The sequence below is a fragment of the Hermetia illucens genome, chromosome 6, assembly GCF_905115235.1.
Source record: "Hermetia illucens chromosome 6, iHerIll2.2.curated.20191125, whole genome shotgun sequence".
Taxonomy (NCBI): domain Eukaryota; kingdom Metazoa; phylum Arthropoda; class Insecta; order Diptera; family Stratiomyidae; genus Hermetia; species Hermetia illucens.
The window spans coordinates 86,998,912-87,016,443 of NC_051854.1; the positions used below are offsets into that span (position 1 = coordinate 86,998,912).

At 40.5% G+C, this 17,532-nt stretch overlaps 1 protein-coding gene across 4 annotated transcripts; it reads left to right on the forward strand.

The window, feature by feature from the left end:
• Positions 1-83: 83 nt before the first annotated feature.
• LOC119658978 (isocitrate dehydrogenase [NAD] subunit gamma, mitochondrial) lies at positions 84-16,577 on the forward strand. Of its 4 annotated transcripts, XR_005250307.1 has the most exons (9): positions 84-253; positions 343-420; positions 9,074-9,088; positions 9,746-10,414; positions 10,493-10,600; positions 10,813-10,999; positions 14,154-14,229; positions 16,075-16,173; positions 16,408-16,577. XR_005250307.1 is itself a non-coding variant. In XM_038066860.1 (8 exons), coding segments are annotated over exons 1-8 (1,182 nt in total). In that variant the 5' UTR covers positions 84-205; the 3' UTR covers positions 16,409-16,513. The 4 variants fall into 4 exon arrangements, 3 of the variants coding, with proteins under 3 accessions (XP_037922788.1, XP_037922786.1, XP_037922787.1); XM_038066860.1 differs by lacking the exon at positions 16,075-16,173 and having other exon boundaries at positions 16,408-16,513; XM_038066858.1 differs by lacking the exons at positions 16,075-16,173; positions 16,408-16,577 and adding an exon at positions 15,256-15,340.
• Positions 16,578-17,532: the final 955 nt, after the last annotated feature.

Below are 17,532 nucleotides of genomic sequence, written 5' to 3' on the forward strand. Positions count from 1 at the left end.
ATACCAACTGATATTATTCAAGACAAAAACCGTTTTCTTATTTGGAGACTTCTCAAGACGTTCGAATCTCTCCGCTGGTTCTGTCATCTGGGATTGGACGACAGGTAACCTCAAAGGCTACTAAGAGGCTGTGGGTTTATTTTTGGGTTCGTATTAAAATTTTACAAAATCTCGGTGCATTCAAAGTTTACAAATAGAATCCAAAATGGCTTTACGATTGTCTCGCTTGATCCAGACCCCCATGCTGACTAGAGTAAGTTCGTAGATTGCGATTTATTAAAAATAAACTTCAGGAAAAATTACATAATTGTGTACGACGGAGTTCCCTTTTGCTGGTTATAGGGTTATCCGCTCGTCGTCGCCAAGGAAAAATCCGAGGAGAAGGCTCACACCAAGAGTGCTTTGCAGAAGAAGACGACGGTAAGTCATTTGATTATAAACTAAACATTTATGTACATAAGTCCGGTGGAACTACATATGTAGTATGCCGCCTGCAGCAGCGGCTTGAAGTGGGTTGTTCCACTTTGTTTACTATGATGATGGTAGGTAGGCTAGGCTACATTTTGCCTGAGCTGAAAAGCAAGGATACTCCTTCCTTATTGATAAGCACCACCCCGTTTTCTAACTGCACAATCCTTGTTTTGTTCGGTGGAACTACGTTAATCAGTGAATGATTATAGTGTCCCCAATAGATTGCACATATAGAAATCAGGCCCACACTAGCAATTAAGGCTAATGCACTTCCAAAAGAGCACATTACAGTCAAGAATAAATAACAACCCTCCTTTGGATAGAGCTGGACTAGAAGAAATCTTAAAACACAAATCCGATCGGGCGAAATTTTCGTGTAATGAACGTTCAAATTTGTGTACGGGCCAAAAGAATTTTTCTATTTTTGTACATATTTCCATCTAGTTACTGCGCATCGGGACGGAGCTTTGTATGAGAAACTTCTTTTTGTGTTTTTCTTCCGAACAAGATAGGGATGTACCGAGGGAGGAAGTACATGGGTCTTCATATGTATGCACAATGGAAACAGTTTTCGAATCGCTAACCGTCTCTACGGAAAAAGGACCCTTGTCATCAGCGGACAATACAAGCATGGAAAGGTTGAATAGGAGTCGCTAGGATAAACCGAATTTGGGATTGCTTCTGATTACGCAGAGAGATGGATGGATGAATATCTTAAAACCGACCCAGCACAGCAAATAAAGTTAACTATTAATTCATCTATAAAGTGCTTTACAATTATGTAAATGCAATTCTTAAGCCAAATCTGCAACGCATCAAATAACACATATACACATATATAGATTCTAGATATTAGAAGAATTCATTTTCGGGGAACATTTCTAAACTGAATTGGTCATTGCTACCTCTATGGATAGCAATGACCAATGCATATCAGGTACGCTGAAAAGTTCGTAGGTTAACATATAGATGGCGCTACTAGCACTAAGTCCATATCCTTTTTAGTTTACCCATAACCTTCAAAAGATACGTGGACATTTTTAACAGATTTATGACTATTAGTTTGCGGGATAGAGCATTTTGACTGAAGCAACTCTTATTAGTTTCGATTTGGCTTGATGCACATTATCCCGAAGTCAAACTAGTAGTAAGATAAGAGAAGAAAACACTTTGAAATGCGTATGTCTCTCTGGCTACTCGTCCTCAAAACAATGCCTAAAACGTATTCCCCCATGACGGCCCTGGCTCAAATAAAAGAGCACCTAACATGCCAACAAAGTGAATATTTCAATGTCGAGAGAACCAATCTGGCTGACAATATGTCTGAGGCAGTCAGGGCTTCCCTTCCTGTGGGATACTCGGTTAAAACAACTTCTACACCCTCTAAAGGGTCTGGAAATGAATCTACGCCAAAAACAAATACGGACGGTATTCGGTTTTAGTTGACCGAATCCAGACAAATCAGGACAAAAGAGAGCGTATGGATCCGTTAGACCTATACACGCACGCAGAAACGCTCAACTATAGCAAAGATATTGTCAACATCAAATGTGAGAGTGTCAGTATTTTTCAAACGGCCCAAGCTGCTAATCGTTTCATAACGGATCCATGTGTCAAAGAACTCTGCCTTAAGCCCTTCATACTGTTTAGTGCGATGTACTGCTATGGTATCATTAAGGGTATATCACTCAATTGGACGGATATTTAAGCCTCAGAGTCCAACGTAAAAGTAATCAGACCCGAGAGGTTAACAACAACTGACAGTGAAAACAAGGTGGTCAAAATACCCACGGGCACTGTAAAATTAATCTTTCTGGGAGAATCGCTTCAAAGTAGATCCTTTGGAAATGACGGAAAGACAGTGCTACAACTGTGGGCACTTAGGTCTTATTGCTAAGGTGTGTAAAGAAGCCAAAAGTAAATACTTAAATGGTGGCTCGCCCGAAGATTGCGATGGTGCAGCCTGCACAAAAAATGTATCTTATGTGGTAGCGTGGAACATAATGCAAGGAATAGGGACTGCCCTAAATGGATGGAGTATAAAAAAGCTATTAAGCTTGCCGCCGAAAAAAAATATCACCATCAATGAAGCATCCAATACGTTCAGGAATTATTATGACGTCGAATACGACATCGCTTGCCCCCGCCTATATATCTTCTATTTCATCTGCCTGGTTAAGATCAATGTGAATGGGTAGTACAAAATAGCACACACTGTTTTCAAACAAAAATCACTTAACTATGCGTCTTATTTTTACAAAAACAAATATAAGCTGACATAATAACAAAACGTGAAATGTCAAATAATGCAAAGTCTAGAACAAGTAATATACAACATAACCTAACCACAATCATATAAAAACATTAGCTGCGTCTAAACTTGTAACATGTGTTCTGCCTGTTCGGACAGGCTCCAACGCAACATCGTGAGACAACTAAAACCTACAACAACGGGGCGAAATGAGAACCGACGACATGCACACAGTGAACGCCCCAAAGAGACTGTTACCGACGAAAACATAAAAAAAGTCCCCAAAATAATGTTGGATGACCGCAAAGTGAAGTTAATCGAGATATTTGAGACTCCAAAGATATCAAAGGAACGTGTTGGACATAGCGTGCATGAATATTTGGGTATGCGAAACCTCCGTTCAAAGTTGGCATAGTGCGAGTTCACAATCGATTAAGAACAACGAGTTGAGTTGATTTTGAGCAGTGTTTGAAAAAAAAAAACGAATTTATGCGACGTTATGTGACAATGGACGAAACATGGGTCCATTATTTCACCCCAGAATCAAAACGATTGTCATCTGAGTGGACTGCACGTGGTGAACTGAGTCCAAAGCGTGCAAAAACAGTCGGCTGGCAAGGCTATGACGTTAGAATTTTGAGATGCGCATTGTATAATATTCATCGACTACCTTGCGAAGGGCAAAGCGACTATTGCATAGCGTTATTGGAGCGTTTGAAGGATGAAATCGCGGAAAAGGGCCCCATTTGAACAGAAAGAGAATGCTCGCTGGAAAGAAAATTAACCCCAATGGAGAGGTAATTGCCGAAATTGAGACCTATTTTCAGGCTATAAAAATGGTACTATAAAAAAAGTGTCGACAAATTGCATGGCCGCTATTGAATAATAAAATCAAATTTGATAAAAAAAAAAATTCTCTTTGTTAGCCTACGAACTTTTCAGCTCAATTGTTAGATATGTATTAGAAAGATTTGTTTTGGGGGGCAATTCTAAACTGAATTGGCCGTTGCTACCCATAGAGCACTTATAAACAGTCACTCAAACGTGCCTTTTGAATTTTTATTTTGAAACGCAATAGCACAAAATATTAAAAAAACAAGTCATGGTATTTTCTTTAATGTCAAACAATTCAGCAAACCAAACTGGATTGTATGGCAAGCTCAAAAGCCTTGTTCGGCACTCCTCGGGGATTTACTGACGGTTATTCTACTGCAGATCTCCAGCAGCTCGTTTTTTTATGAGTGCTGGAATTGCCGTCATATTCAGAAAGCGCTGGGAGCTGTCAGACACTCGAAGGGGGTAACGCCTGTGATCTGCCGAGATGAAGGGCCTCCAAATTTTCCCATCACGATTCTATAGGCGTCCCTCATGGTTTTACGGTTGCCTCCGCGCAGAGCTCATTAAATCATTCCCTTGGGTAGAGCGAAATTTTATTCCAAGCAAGCGTCGATCGCGGAGGATATTTTTCAATTTTTCATTTTTTGGTTTGAGTTGGCGTTGAGATTAAAACAAGCGGAATTAATGATGATTGTGGACTCAAGTGAACATTTCACCTGTCTAATGTAATAAATCATATTTAGTCGAATTGAATTTAATTATGTAATAAGAATCGTTGTGTTTAAATTAGTTGTGCAGAAATTTCATAGTGGTGACCCCAAAAGAAGAAAAAGGTGACCAATACTGAAGTTAAAATTCGCACATAGAAGGGTGGTCAACAATTGCTCAAGTTGAGGAAAAATGATCAAAATGCTGTAAAATTGCTTGTAGGAGTGGCCTGATTGGAAACTTTCGTGACTCATCATCAACACCAAAATTACTAATAGTAGTGAACGTCATCGAGCACATCATCATCCCGCCTTTTGGCAATGAGCGTTACATTGCGTTCCCGTACCGTCGACAGTACTAGTCTGCCCCGAGTGTTCTTTTTCGATCAAGGTTTTTATTTATTTAATTTAACGGGCAACAAACATAGTAAACTCCAATTACTTATTGTCCTCAGGAGGAGGAGAAAGCAATAATCTTATCCTATGCTTAAAAATACTTAAAGTGGAGAAGTTAAAAGGACCAAGCTTTTGTGTGTTGTAATTTTGGCAAAGCCTAGGAATCGCGGAATGAAAGTAGACTTCGAGCTCTGCGAAGGGCACGTTGAAAATGTTCGCGTTACCTGTATTATAAGACGCAGGACGGCAGGTGATGTCGTTAGCGGCAGAGCAGTCCATCAGACCCGAGGAAAGTTTAACAAATGTGCATAGATCCAGATAGGATCTACGTTGTTGTAGGAAGGGAAAGTTCAGAAAGCGGAGGCGGGAGGGGTAGTCCACACGAGGGAAGGCTTTCTTATAGAAGAGGGAACGGGTGTTTTTCGACAAGAGAGGCGTTCTTGGAGAGATAAGATTGTTGCGCCAGCTTGGGAAGGCCATGCCGAAATGGAAGCTGCTAACCCGTATGTAACTCGAAATCTGTACCCACGTTCTGGTGACTGATACCACGAGGGTCACTATAAGGTCCGCGAGCGTGGAGAACACTCATTCAAACTGAACGTTGAAGTCAAATCCAAGACGGTCTCCTAAGACAGGCGCTTCTTTCAGAGGCAGTCCGTTTTGATATCCGTCAGTCGGCTGCTGCGGGCGAGTTACTTTGCGATAGGTTCACTCACCGAAACTCCCTTTCAGCCAGGGGCGGGGTGTTGTGCCAGAGCGATACTTGAAACCCGCTTTTCATTGCTGACTATACCCCTCCGTCCATTAAATTCTCTGGGTTTTCAGCTAATTCCCCCAAACTATCTTCTGATTTATCTGCCGCTACTTTTCCTCAGTCTATGTTCCCCATCCTTCCTCTGAATCCCTCCCGATAATGGATCCCCCGTATCACCTACTATTCCCCTTCTTACCCCTCTCCTTGTCGAGCACCTTATTAGCAAATTTGATGCCAATGTCGGACCTGGCTACGATGGTCTTCCAAACTTCTTTTTGCTCAAAACTGTTGTGTCCATCTCTCTTTCCCTATCCCTTATTTTCAACAAAACCCTCGGAGAAAATCATTTTTCCAGCTTGTGGAAAGAGGTTCTCATCATCCCCATACACAAAAGTGGTGATCGTAAGCTTGTCGAGAATTACCGTTCTATTTCCCTCCTCTCCTCCTGTTCGAAAATCCTGGAAAGATATGTCAGCGACTGATTGTCTAAAGCCTTCAACACTGTAAATCACAAGATTCATCCATCCAAACTCTTGCCTCTAAGCGTTCCCATACCGCTTGTTTTATGGCTTGTCTCTTACCTTTCTAACCGATCCTGCCACGTCTCTTTTGACGGCTAAATTTCCCGCTCGTTCGCCCCCTCCTCTGGCCTCCCACAGGGATCTATTCTGGGCTCTTTGTTATTTTTATGTTTTATTAACGCTTGTATGGTTCGCTAATGAGAACCATGTCCGCTCTCACGTCTACTACAGTTTGTGCCAAGAGATTTTAAGTTGCCTCGCAGTGATTGGGGTTTATCTGTATTACCTTCATGTTGATTTCGTAGTATTCAAGCCTTTCCTGAACACCGGACATTTATTACTGCCAGCTATGTGGCTAGCGTCTTTTGTCTGCTCTTTTCTAGAGAACATACATGGTGTTTTATCGCAGTCCTTCGCTATATAGTCTTCACCGGAATCTTCTGCATAGTTTTACAATGAAAGACTTTCTAATCCTCGCCTGTTCTTGCATGCGACAGACAACCCAACCTACTTTTACTTTTCCTGTTTCCTCGCGCTTTCGGCAGGAAAGACAAGTCCCGCAGTTTGTGTGCCGCCGTACGCTTTTGGCAAAGATACCGTCTCTAAGGTTACTGCTACCCCGATTGAGAACTGAGAGCAAATCGCCGCGACTATGTCCTCCTTGGCAGTAATGAAAGAGCGGTGTGAAATGCCGACTTGGAACTAATGTCGCTGGTATGGAATGTTCATTGAGTTGCAGTTTGCATCGGATGTTTCTGGGAGTTTAGAGTTTTCCAGCAGGAAAAAATACATTGCTTATTTGCCTTAAAAATGAAACTTGTCTTTTTTCTATAATATACTTGTAAAATATATTGTTTCCACTTATCCAATGAAGCCTATACTATATTTATAAAACCTTCCTATAGAGGAATTTTGAAGCATCATTCGTTCACAGATTATATTAAGATAATTGCCATTAATCCTAAATGAATCTTTAAGCAAGTTCTACCTTTGGTTCCTGCTGGATTGCGACAAGCGGCAAATGCGTTGAGTCGGCTTAATACTAGCCACATACGTGCAGTTACGTCACTGTGCTTTACGTGGTTGCCTGTCTCGTGGAATTAATCCCACGGTCCTCTTCGGACACAGATTGATTTTGTGACCACAATCAGAACCTCGCCACAGCAAGCTGCGACGGTACCAGTCTATACCGAGTGAATGGCTCAGCATTCATACTGGTGGATGTAAGACCTACCTAAATCTCTACCGAACTAAGGAGTACGGCACCCGTGCTGAAACCCAACATTATCTGAGACCCGAAGGACTCTGTTCGTTTGAACGCAACCATAACCCTCATGAAGCTTCCACTAGGGGGCCAACCACAAACAACCGAGCTGAACGTACATACAACAGGAGTTCACCTCAAGTATGTGAATTCAGGGCTATCCCGGTTCCTATAGTACCAGTATACCCCTGGTAAGGTTTCGTGACCTACTGTCACTTCAGATGAGTCCCCGTGCAGACTCGGGTCTGATCGCCCTAATTAGGCCTTTGGAGCATTCGCCTACTGCATCACGGCCAGCAAATCATTGTGATATAGCGTCTCCCGGTGCCACCACTATGGAAGTTCTCCTCGGCCACTTGGGTTTGGTTCGGCCGACAGGGTTGCCGCCCCGTCTTCCTCACTGACACCTCTGAGCACCTGCCACATACGTGCAAGCAAGTTTTCAAGAAAGTTGTTGGTTGCGGGGAGAGCGCAAGCTTGTCAGCAACCGCAACTTGCTCACACACGTGCAATCTTGGTTGCACGTCTGAGGCTGGTGTAATGCACTTGTAAACGATGACAATGCTGATACGCAAAATCAAGGTAAATATTTGTTGAAGGTTTGGAGTTTGCGGCAAGTGGCAAGCGTCGGAACGGCGCTTTAGATTAGTTGTGATCACATCACCAGATTCCCTCTTTTCCGCTTTTACTGGAAGAGAAGGTTCTGACAAGGAAGATTTGTCTGTAGTCTCTTCTACTTCGTCTTTCTACCGAGTCCCCCGCTTTAGGTTATTGGGAGAATTAGCTAACAGTGCTACAGACAGACCGATCGTAGTCAGCTTTCCGGTTCCTGCCCTTATTTGTGTCGCTGGCTGACGGTGCCATCGACACTGAACGAAAGCTTTCCACTGAAGGGGGGAGCATGCATTTCATAGATTTCTCTGTCGGGGAATATATAATAAATTTGGTGAGGCCCTAAAAATCCTTGCCTGGATTCGAAGTCTGCGACTCTTTACCACTTAGTTTTCATGAGTTTTCCATAAATTTTTGCGTTCGGTAATGAAACTGTGTCCGGATGGCTCAAGTGGTTAGAGCGCTGGTCTGCCGTAGCGGAAAAAAAATCTCACTGGTGGTAGAGGGATTTGCTATCGTGACTCGGACACCAGTCGAGTCAGCTGTGAATCAGTACCTAAGTCAAATCAGGGCAATAATCTCGGGTGAGCGCAATGCTAACCACATTGCCTCCTACAGTGTACTGTAGTGTACCGTTACCGTCTTGAATGAAGTGCTCTAACACATTTCCAGGCCCTGATTCGATTGGATTGTTGCACCAACGATTATTATTATTATAATGAAGCTGAACCACAGTCTAATCGAAAATTTGTTTTTGTTTAATATTTTTAGTGTCGTGGCCTTCTATTGATGCTTTTTATAGAAATTAGTTCTATCGAGTGTCAGCTTGTTTTGACAGAGGGATGAACAGTTTCTTGATTCATCCGAATTCGTCTGTCAATTCTGTGCATTAAGACCTTCGGATTTCGATGCTCTCGGCAACGAATCTTGCAGGTGCTTTCCGGAGTTATAGGATTATCCAGACGCTAATTTCTTCGTTTTTCTCATCTGTCACTTTGTGCCCTTTAGCGGTTACGTAGATGATGCTTGTCATGAATCCAATCATTTCGGCAAGATGCGATTCAAAATTGTTAAAATCATGTTCACGGGCTAAATCATATAATGAATTTAGTGAAATGATATTTCTAAAACGCATCAGAATAAAATTTTGGATTTTTTTTTTATCATTTTGTATGTGTATTAATAAATATTAAGATTTTGGTATAAATCAACATTTATTGATTCGATAATAACAAAAAATATTTTTTTTTTAATTATTAGGAAGAAACAATATGGGTAAGAAATTTTTGAATCATTAAAAGTCAGTTGAAATTGGTTTAGTTGGCAAATACTTAGTTTGTATTCAGAAAGTAAATTCTTCAAGAAGTTTTTCTATGCGTTTCAAATAGTTTTCCACTCAGCTTCGCCCACACGTTGATTACTGGGAGAATTGATGTGCTATTCAGAATCCTTCTGTTCGAAATAAGTGCTAGCTTGACCTTAGATTCAGTTTGTTTTAGATTGATTTAGGTATTTTATTTATTAAATATTGATGGTTCAGTGCAATGGTGAAACAAGTAACGAACATTCAAGCTAAATACTTGAGGAGCCTCGATTTTATGGTAGGCATTTTCTATGAATCGTTTAAAAAATTAGGACTATTCTATCTAGATTAATGATTACATTTTTCATCATTGCATTTCGCACTTGTTAGTTAGACGTACTTGAATTACCCTCACAAATACCCTCGCCCCCTGGATTCCATCTTAAATGGAAAGTAGTAGAAATATTTGCACATTTTAGTTGGGGTAGGTTATTGGTTTTCCAGTTACCTTGAATGCCCAATTTTTGCTCCTTTATATCTCGTATTTCCTCATTAAACTTACATTTAGCTATTGATTCATGAAATTGGATTTTGATCGTAATTTTTAATTGAAACTATTATTTCAACAGACGAAAATTCCTCGTGCTCAATATGGTGGCCGTAATGCCGTCACAATGCTCCCAGGTGGAGGAATCGGCCCCGAGCTTATGAAGTACGTTCGCGATGTATTCCATTTCGCCGGAGTACCAATCGATTTTGAAGTTATTGATATCGATCCAAGTACGGAGGGAAATGATGACTTAGACTACGCCATCACGTCCATTAAACGTAATGGTGTTGCCATTAAAGGCAATATCGAAACAAAGTCCGAGGAACTAGGAGCCGTTTCGCGAAATGTGGCGTTACGAAATGAACTCGATTTATATGTTAATGTGCTCCACTGTAAATCATATCCGGGAATCGCTACACGACATCCCAATATCGATGTTATTATCGTACGGCAAAATACAGAAGGCGAATATGCTATGCTGGAGCATGAGAGTGTTCCTGGTGTGGTGGAAAGTATGAAAGTCGTTACTGATGAGAATGCCGAACGTGTCGCTCGTTTTGCTTTCGAATATGCGAAAAATAACGGTCGTAAGAAGGTAACGACCATTCATAAGGCGAATATTATGAAACTGTCGGACGGTTTGTTTTTGGAAGTGTCGAAACGAGTTGCCAAAGACTATCCGAATTTGGAACATAACAATATGATTATCGATAATTGCTGCATGCAGCTTGTTTCGAATCCGTATCAGGTATTTACGAATGACACCTAGTTTTATGTAGGTATTGACATTGTAACGATTATTGTTGTTTTTGTATCGCCATTACAGTTCGATGTTATGAACATGACAAATTTATATGGTACAATTGTTTCGAATGTACTGTGTGGCCTTTCCGGCGGAGCTGGTCTGTACTCAGGACGCAATTATGGAGACCATGTAAGTATAGTGGAGTAAGTACACTCCGTAACGAAAGAACGTTTATGGAAAAACTTGATGATAATCGTTTCACAAATATTCTTATTGTTCTGTTTACCTTTGATTTTACGACCGAGGAATTTTTGTCGTGTAATTCCTGAAAGTGTTATGGAACGTATAAAGGAGGGTGGTTAGGTATACATAAGCACTGATAACTGCTTGTTCTTTCACAGTATGCAATTTTCGAACCAGGAACCCGAAACACAGGTACAGCCATTGCTGGCAAAAATATTGCTAATCCAATTGCTATGTTGAACTCCGCTGTGGATATGTTGGTTCACTTGGGACACAATGACCACGCTCAAGTAATTTCAGAGGCGATCTACCAGACAATTAGTGAAGACAATTTACGCACACCAGGTAAGTTTTACATTTGGTTATTCTAATTATTAAAAATAGATTTCCTACTTTTTGGGGAGTCCATTTGATTAGTTATATACGGATGAGCTCTGAGGTATTGGCACTCTCAGATGTACGCACTGATAAGGTGGTATGCCACCCTTCCATGACTGTCGCCAAAAACATTAATTTCAGATCAATGCGATACAGATGTAGGCCATCGATTAGCCAGGCATTAGGGACGCTACCGAAAGCCTTGGCATAATCCATATAGTAACTAAAGAGGTTTCTTTGATCTCTAGTTGCTTGTCCTACAACTACCGAGTCGATAATGAGTTGCTCTTTACAATCCCTTGACCCAGCTCTGCAGTTGGTTGGTTGTTGTTGGTTTCGTGGTACGCATTGACCCTTTCACTAATGATAGATGTTATGCATTTGTAGAGGGTCGGTAAGAAAGTAGTCGGTCTTGTGTCTGTGGGGTCCTGCACCGTATCCTTCTTAGGAATAAGCTGGGTAATCCCCACAGTGAGGAAAGGTGGAAATTCCTCCGACAGACTCATGATCTGATCTATGCTGTGTGCCAACCGACCATGTATACTGGCGAACTTTTTGTACCAGAAGTTCTACACCCGATTCAGACCTGGGCCTCTCCAGTTCTTCGAGCTGTTTATGGCTCGTCGAATTTGCTCTTCGATAACATCTGCAAAATGCATGTCAGGTGTAGTGGCATTACGGGTGCCTTCGGCTGTAATCCAATTAGCATGTCCAGCATGCTGGGTGAGTAACCTCAAAATTCCATCCCAATACTCGTTGGCTTCCGTCAGTAAAAGCTGCACTATCTGGACGCTATGTTGGGACTCGTCGAGTGGTCTGAAAAAACTCCGCTGGTTCCTCGCGTACATTGCATTCTGGACACGTCTGGAATGACTTTCGCCATATCGTTGTAACCGACTGCATACGACACAAAGTTTCTGCTTTAGAGTGTCCAGAATTTCAACTACAGGTGTTTCACTGGGGATGTAAACCCGCTGCACTTTATTCTTTGCCCGTCTGCTGGCATTGCCAGAGCTGATTTGAGACAGCCTAGCAGTGTCCTGCCTTAGTGAGTCCCGCCGGCTTTCCAGACGAATTTTCCATGGTGGATCTCTTCGGTCACTCAAACCGATAACATCAAAGCGAATCTTCTGACCGTGCAATCTGGCAGCCGCAAGTGCACCACAATACACAAGTGATTGTAGTTGCAGCAGCGACATATCAGCACACAGCGAGATGCAATCTCATCATTGATTTGAGATAGAATTCTCGGAGTTGCTGGAGATACATAGAGCCTAGGAATACATGGTCTATTCAAAGAATCCATTTCCGAGGATTCTATACACCCTCTTTGGATTTCGTCCTGAAGCCGGACGATGAAGGAGAGTTCTTCGGCGAGTACTAGAACTGTTGGCTGCAGTGCGGTGCGGTGGCGCTGCGAGTAATAACTGCTCGCATTACTGCACAGTCACGTGCGCGAATTGTGGGAAACCCTCGACGAATCTCTGCTGCAACAAGATTTTTTTTAGGGGGTAGGGTAGGTGAATGCATTTACACACAGAGTGTTGAACTCCCGGTTGGGTACGTCGTCGGACTATCAACTAAACACGTCCCCATCGTCAGAGAGCTAGCCTGGAACAGTTTTCAGGGCTAGTCCCCGAGCTCAAATCGGGAATTCCTTTCACCAACGGTTAGCTCAGTGGTTAGAGCACTAGGCTGTCATACGGAAGGTCGCGGTTCAAATCTCACTGGTGGCAGTGGAATTTGCATCGTGATTTGACGTCGGATACCAGTCGACTCAGCTGTGAATGAGTACCTGAGTCAAATCAGGGTAATAATCTCGGGCGAGCGCAATGCTGACCACATTGCCTCCTAGTGTACCGTTACGGTCTTGAATGAAGTGCTCTAACACACTTCAAGGCCCTGATCCAATATGGATTGTTGCGCCAACGATTATTATTATTATTAACGGGAGGGAAGAGGGGGAAGATGTAAGATGTTGTACCCATCTCTGCCGCTATTTTGTAGCAAGAGCGGATCATGAAGAGGTTCATTTCTTCAGTCCATTTCATCCGGTGCCTACGAGATCGCCACAGATTGTGGCGAAACAGCTGGAGCAGGCGGAAAAAACATTGCTGGTCATTGTCTAGACGTCGAACCACCCCACGATTAGTGGTTTCAACGCCGTGCTGTCCATTCCGGCAGCCCGACCTAGTCACCAAGTTAAACGACTCCCGCGTGTTATCCGTACCGGACCTCAAATTTTGGTTTGCATTTTATACCTGACTGCCAGGTGTGGTGATAGCTTCCTTAGTGAGTAATCTGCAAGAATGCTAAGTTCCTGCACTTTCCTCACATACCCCCTGAGACGCTGCGGTGGTATACAGTCATTCATACTGAAGTTATCTATTCATCCTCCTTTCACAACTGGCCTTGGGACCGGCTACGGCGGATTTAGTATGATTTTAGTGGTGTAAAGGCCGGGATTTTTTTTAGAAATTAAAGTGTCTGCGCAACAAAAAAAAAACAGAAAAAAATTACTTAATATTTGTTGCTTAGAATTGCATGGGAAATCGACTGGTATACAGTTTGATGATTTTAAAACATTAAAACTGTGTACGTGAAGGATATAACTGCGAATTGTCAAAGTACTTTTTAATATGCAAATTTTACGTGTTTTTTGACAGCCTTTTGTCTTCCACTTAGCTTTCTGACAATATTTGTTCTGTACTTATGGGTCTTTGTTGGTTATCTATGCAAAAATTCAGCCGTGCGAGTCAGTTTGTTTTTGACGAAAATTTGACAGGTTTGTCAGCTTGCCCAGGCCTTAGTTTTCCAGTAGGCCTTCTGTTTTGTGCTGTTGCATCGACAACAATCCAACCATTTCAAGGTTAAATTTTGCGTGCAACGAGTCATGTAAATTTTCATGTAGTCAGCTCTTAGACTATTAGGAGCAGCCTCGCGGTTTTATGTTCAGTTCCAATATAATAAAGTTTGGGAGTAAGTAAGTGAGTGTGCGAAGTTTTGGGACCCAAATAGAGTCGACCAAATATTAATACGAAATCATAATAAGTAAATTTTTTGTAAAGGGTAATGCATATAGTCTCCTGTGGCTAATCGATCGTTTCTTTTTTTGTTCCAGATATTGGCGGCACAGCAAGCAGCACGGATGTCATTGAAAACATTATGAAAGTTCTATCCAAAAAGAGGGTTCATTGGTAAAGTTCAACATATTTATGTCCATATTTATACAAACAAACAAAAATTATCCTCAACACTTTTCATCCATTGCACTTTCGAAAATATATATGTATCTAATTTGCATTGCAAATTATTTCATATTATGATGGCAAGTTATTCATTTTATCAATGGTAATACGGTTTTGAAGGGTTTTCAGTTTTTATCCATCTAAACGCCCCCCTGTTTACTTACCGCCTTATGTGTTATTTTTGTAATAAAAATTTCAAAGGTATTTTTTCTAGACACGAAAAGGTTGGATACCGTAAGTTTTATTTGTTTAGTAGATGATTAGTAAAAGCCGTTGAAAGCGATACCTTTGAATGTTTTGGAGGTAAACTACACGATTAATGCCCAGGTGCGAGTATACATAGTATTAAAATGGGCAAGAGGAAGAAAAGCTTTAGTTTTATTTTTAATTCATCAATGCAGAATGAATCAGTTTCAATATCTTCCAAATATGATTTCCCTGTGAAAGGAAAAAAATATATCACTCATCATTAGGTCAGACGCTTACATTTTTGAATCCTTTTTTATTATTTTTTAAGTTCATTTCGAATATATCCGATAGTATTATTCTAGCAGTATTGCTTATTCTTTAATTTAAATCACCTAAAATCAGTGTGACTTTTTTCCTTTGAGAATCGAGCAAAAACATTCTTAAATCTAAACAGAAATCACGATACATTCATCCTGGGTTGCTTTCGAATGGCTTATACCATCATTTTGTCCGTCCAAACTCCTACCGATAGCCCTTAAAATACCAATTCCACTCACGACCTAAATAAAACAAACCCATTCTATTACTATGCCACTATGTATTTTGCAATCAAATTAACACAACCAAAAATATGAGTGCTTATTTATGTTTAAGTCGAATTTTTAATATAAATTAACATACGCTCCTAATTTAAAAGCCACCGTGCTTACATTGTCCAATATTTCTAATAATAAGATTACTAACTCCCAAAATCTTCCCTTCTAATTTTCTAATTCTCATAAACAGGCAACACGGAGTCGTTAGTCAGTTCTAATGTTGAAAGCAAATGTAAAAATGCGAAAATCTATTGCAAAAGTATTCTTTTTATTCAAAAAAAAAAGATAAGAAATCCTGAAAGAAAATCAAAATTAAAATTGAATTTTCTAAAAGCTAAAAACCTAGCAAGAAAGGTAATTTGAAACGATTTTTTTTTAAATTTTTATACCAAATTTGTTTGCAGTAGAAAAATTTTCATATGATAGCCGTTGTAAGCAAAACATATTTTCAAAATTTTTAAAACCAAGTGTATTATCAGCACAAAAACGAAGCTAAACGAGATAGGGAACTACACCCTGTAATTACGATATGCTCGTTCCCAGAGTAGTCTAGTGTTCTTAGAATTCTTCTGTTACGTTTATTATGTTATGATACTGTACATACGTTGTTCAAAAAGCAAGCCAAAGTGATTCGTCGGCTGAACGCTACAAGAACTCTTCGAGCTTCGATTAGTGTAGTTTTGTACAATTTTTTCTTTATTCTCACGTGTACCTTTTTTGTTTGAAAAAAAAGCATTTGCGTTATTCAAATCCAACTTGGGTTCAACAATATACATATGTATACACAAAAACTTATTTATTTACAAACGAAGCATTGTTATTGCTCTTTTCATTGCATGTTTGACCAAAATTCCAAGCACAGCTTTCTTTATTTTTATGATATGTGGGTAGCAAAGATTACCTACTTTCTATGTTCTTGTTAATATGTTACCTTTTGTTTTGATATCTATTTTATTCCCATTCGTTTTGTTTTTTTATTAAATGAATAAAAAATGTTGGCTATGTTTAGATCTCGTAGTTACACTCCTTTTCCTGAAGTAATTATTTTGTGTTATATTATGATTATTGTTCTTGGCGCAAATGATGTTCTTTGGCATCTTGATTTTACGTAAGTATGTTTGATAGTTTGATTTTTACCTTAGTTTGCACGTTTTCTGAACCCTATCGTTTTCAAGTTTGAAGATACAGATTTATTAAATACGAGTGCTTTGAAGGCTGTCATTTGAAATTTGCTGTTCCGAAACTACTACAAAACGAAAGGAATAGATAACACTTACGCACTTACAAATTTAACATCTTTTTTCCACAATCTGTTTGACTAATATATTGCAATACATTTCAGATCCAACGATGCGACAATCGTTATTACTCTGGATGTCCTAATTCGATAAGATGAAAAGTAATATTAAAAAGTCTCATTTTTGTTTTATTTATTGTTAATCTATAAAGTCCCGAATAATTTTATGGTCCTACTATTAATTTGATAATAATAAAAAATGTAATTATTGGAAATAATTTGTTTTTATTTGAAAATGCTTAGAATTCAGATTGCATAATCATCCGTGAAAAAACAAGTCGGAATACCAGAAGCTGGGCGTTTCAGGTATAAAGGCTTTGTGTTCATCTTGTGTGAGAAATTTCCTATGCCCGTCCTCCCATGCGTACACAGCTTCTAATTTGAAATATTCCTCGATATATCCAGCTCTACCGTTCATACGAGTTTGTAGAAATACCCTTGACATGCGCGAATGAAGTTTCACTACGCCCGAAGTTCTCCATGAGCCTCACGCGTGTGCTCGCAAAAGAATAAGGAAAAGCTAACATTTTCTAGAAAGTACAATTTATTGTAAATATCTGTGTGTGTGATTTTTGGACATTGCCCAGCTTGGGCAACAAAAATGTAAGAGGGGCGTCTGCGACGACTAATGAAATGAGAAGAAGAAATGCTCGGGCGCGGCATGTATGTGTGTGCGGTGGGGGAGAAGCTACAGCTTCTGAGCACTCAGATCGTATTGGCCCATCGTACTCGCCACCCCCATTTAACGGAATATTCCGGATTCGTTAACGTATCGCAGGATTTCCGTTAGCGGATATGATGCTACCCGTCGCAATTCGAGAACATCGGCACCATGCCTAATGCGGCCATGGGCGGGGCATTCACACAGAAAATGCTCCGTGGGTTCCGCTTCCTCATTAAAGGAGAAATATGTATCATCTTGAATAATTCCTATTCTGAACATATTCCCAGCTGGTGAATTATGGCTTGTCAGAATGCCCACAATACTCCTGCAAGTCTTCCTGTTTTTCGACAGGATAAACTTTGCGGTACGCATGTTCGGTTCTGGCAGGAACAGTTTTGTGTGTCGAGCAGCATTTAGGCTCTGCCACATGTCATTGTGGGAAGCTTGTTCCCAGTTTTTGAAGACAGACTTAGCCAATGCTACTGATACTCCAATTGCTGGTTCCG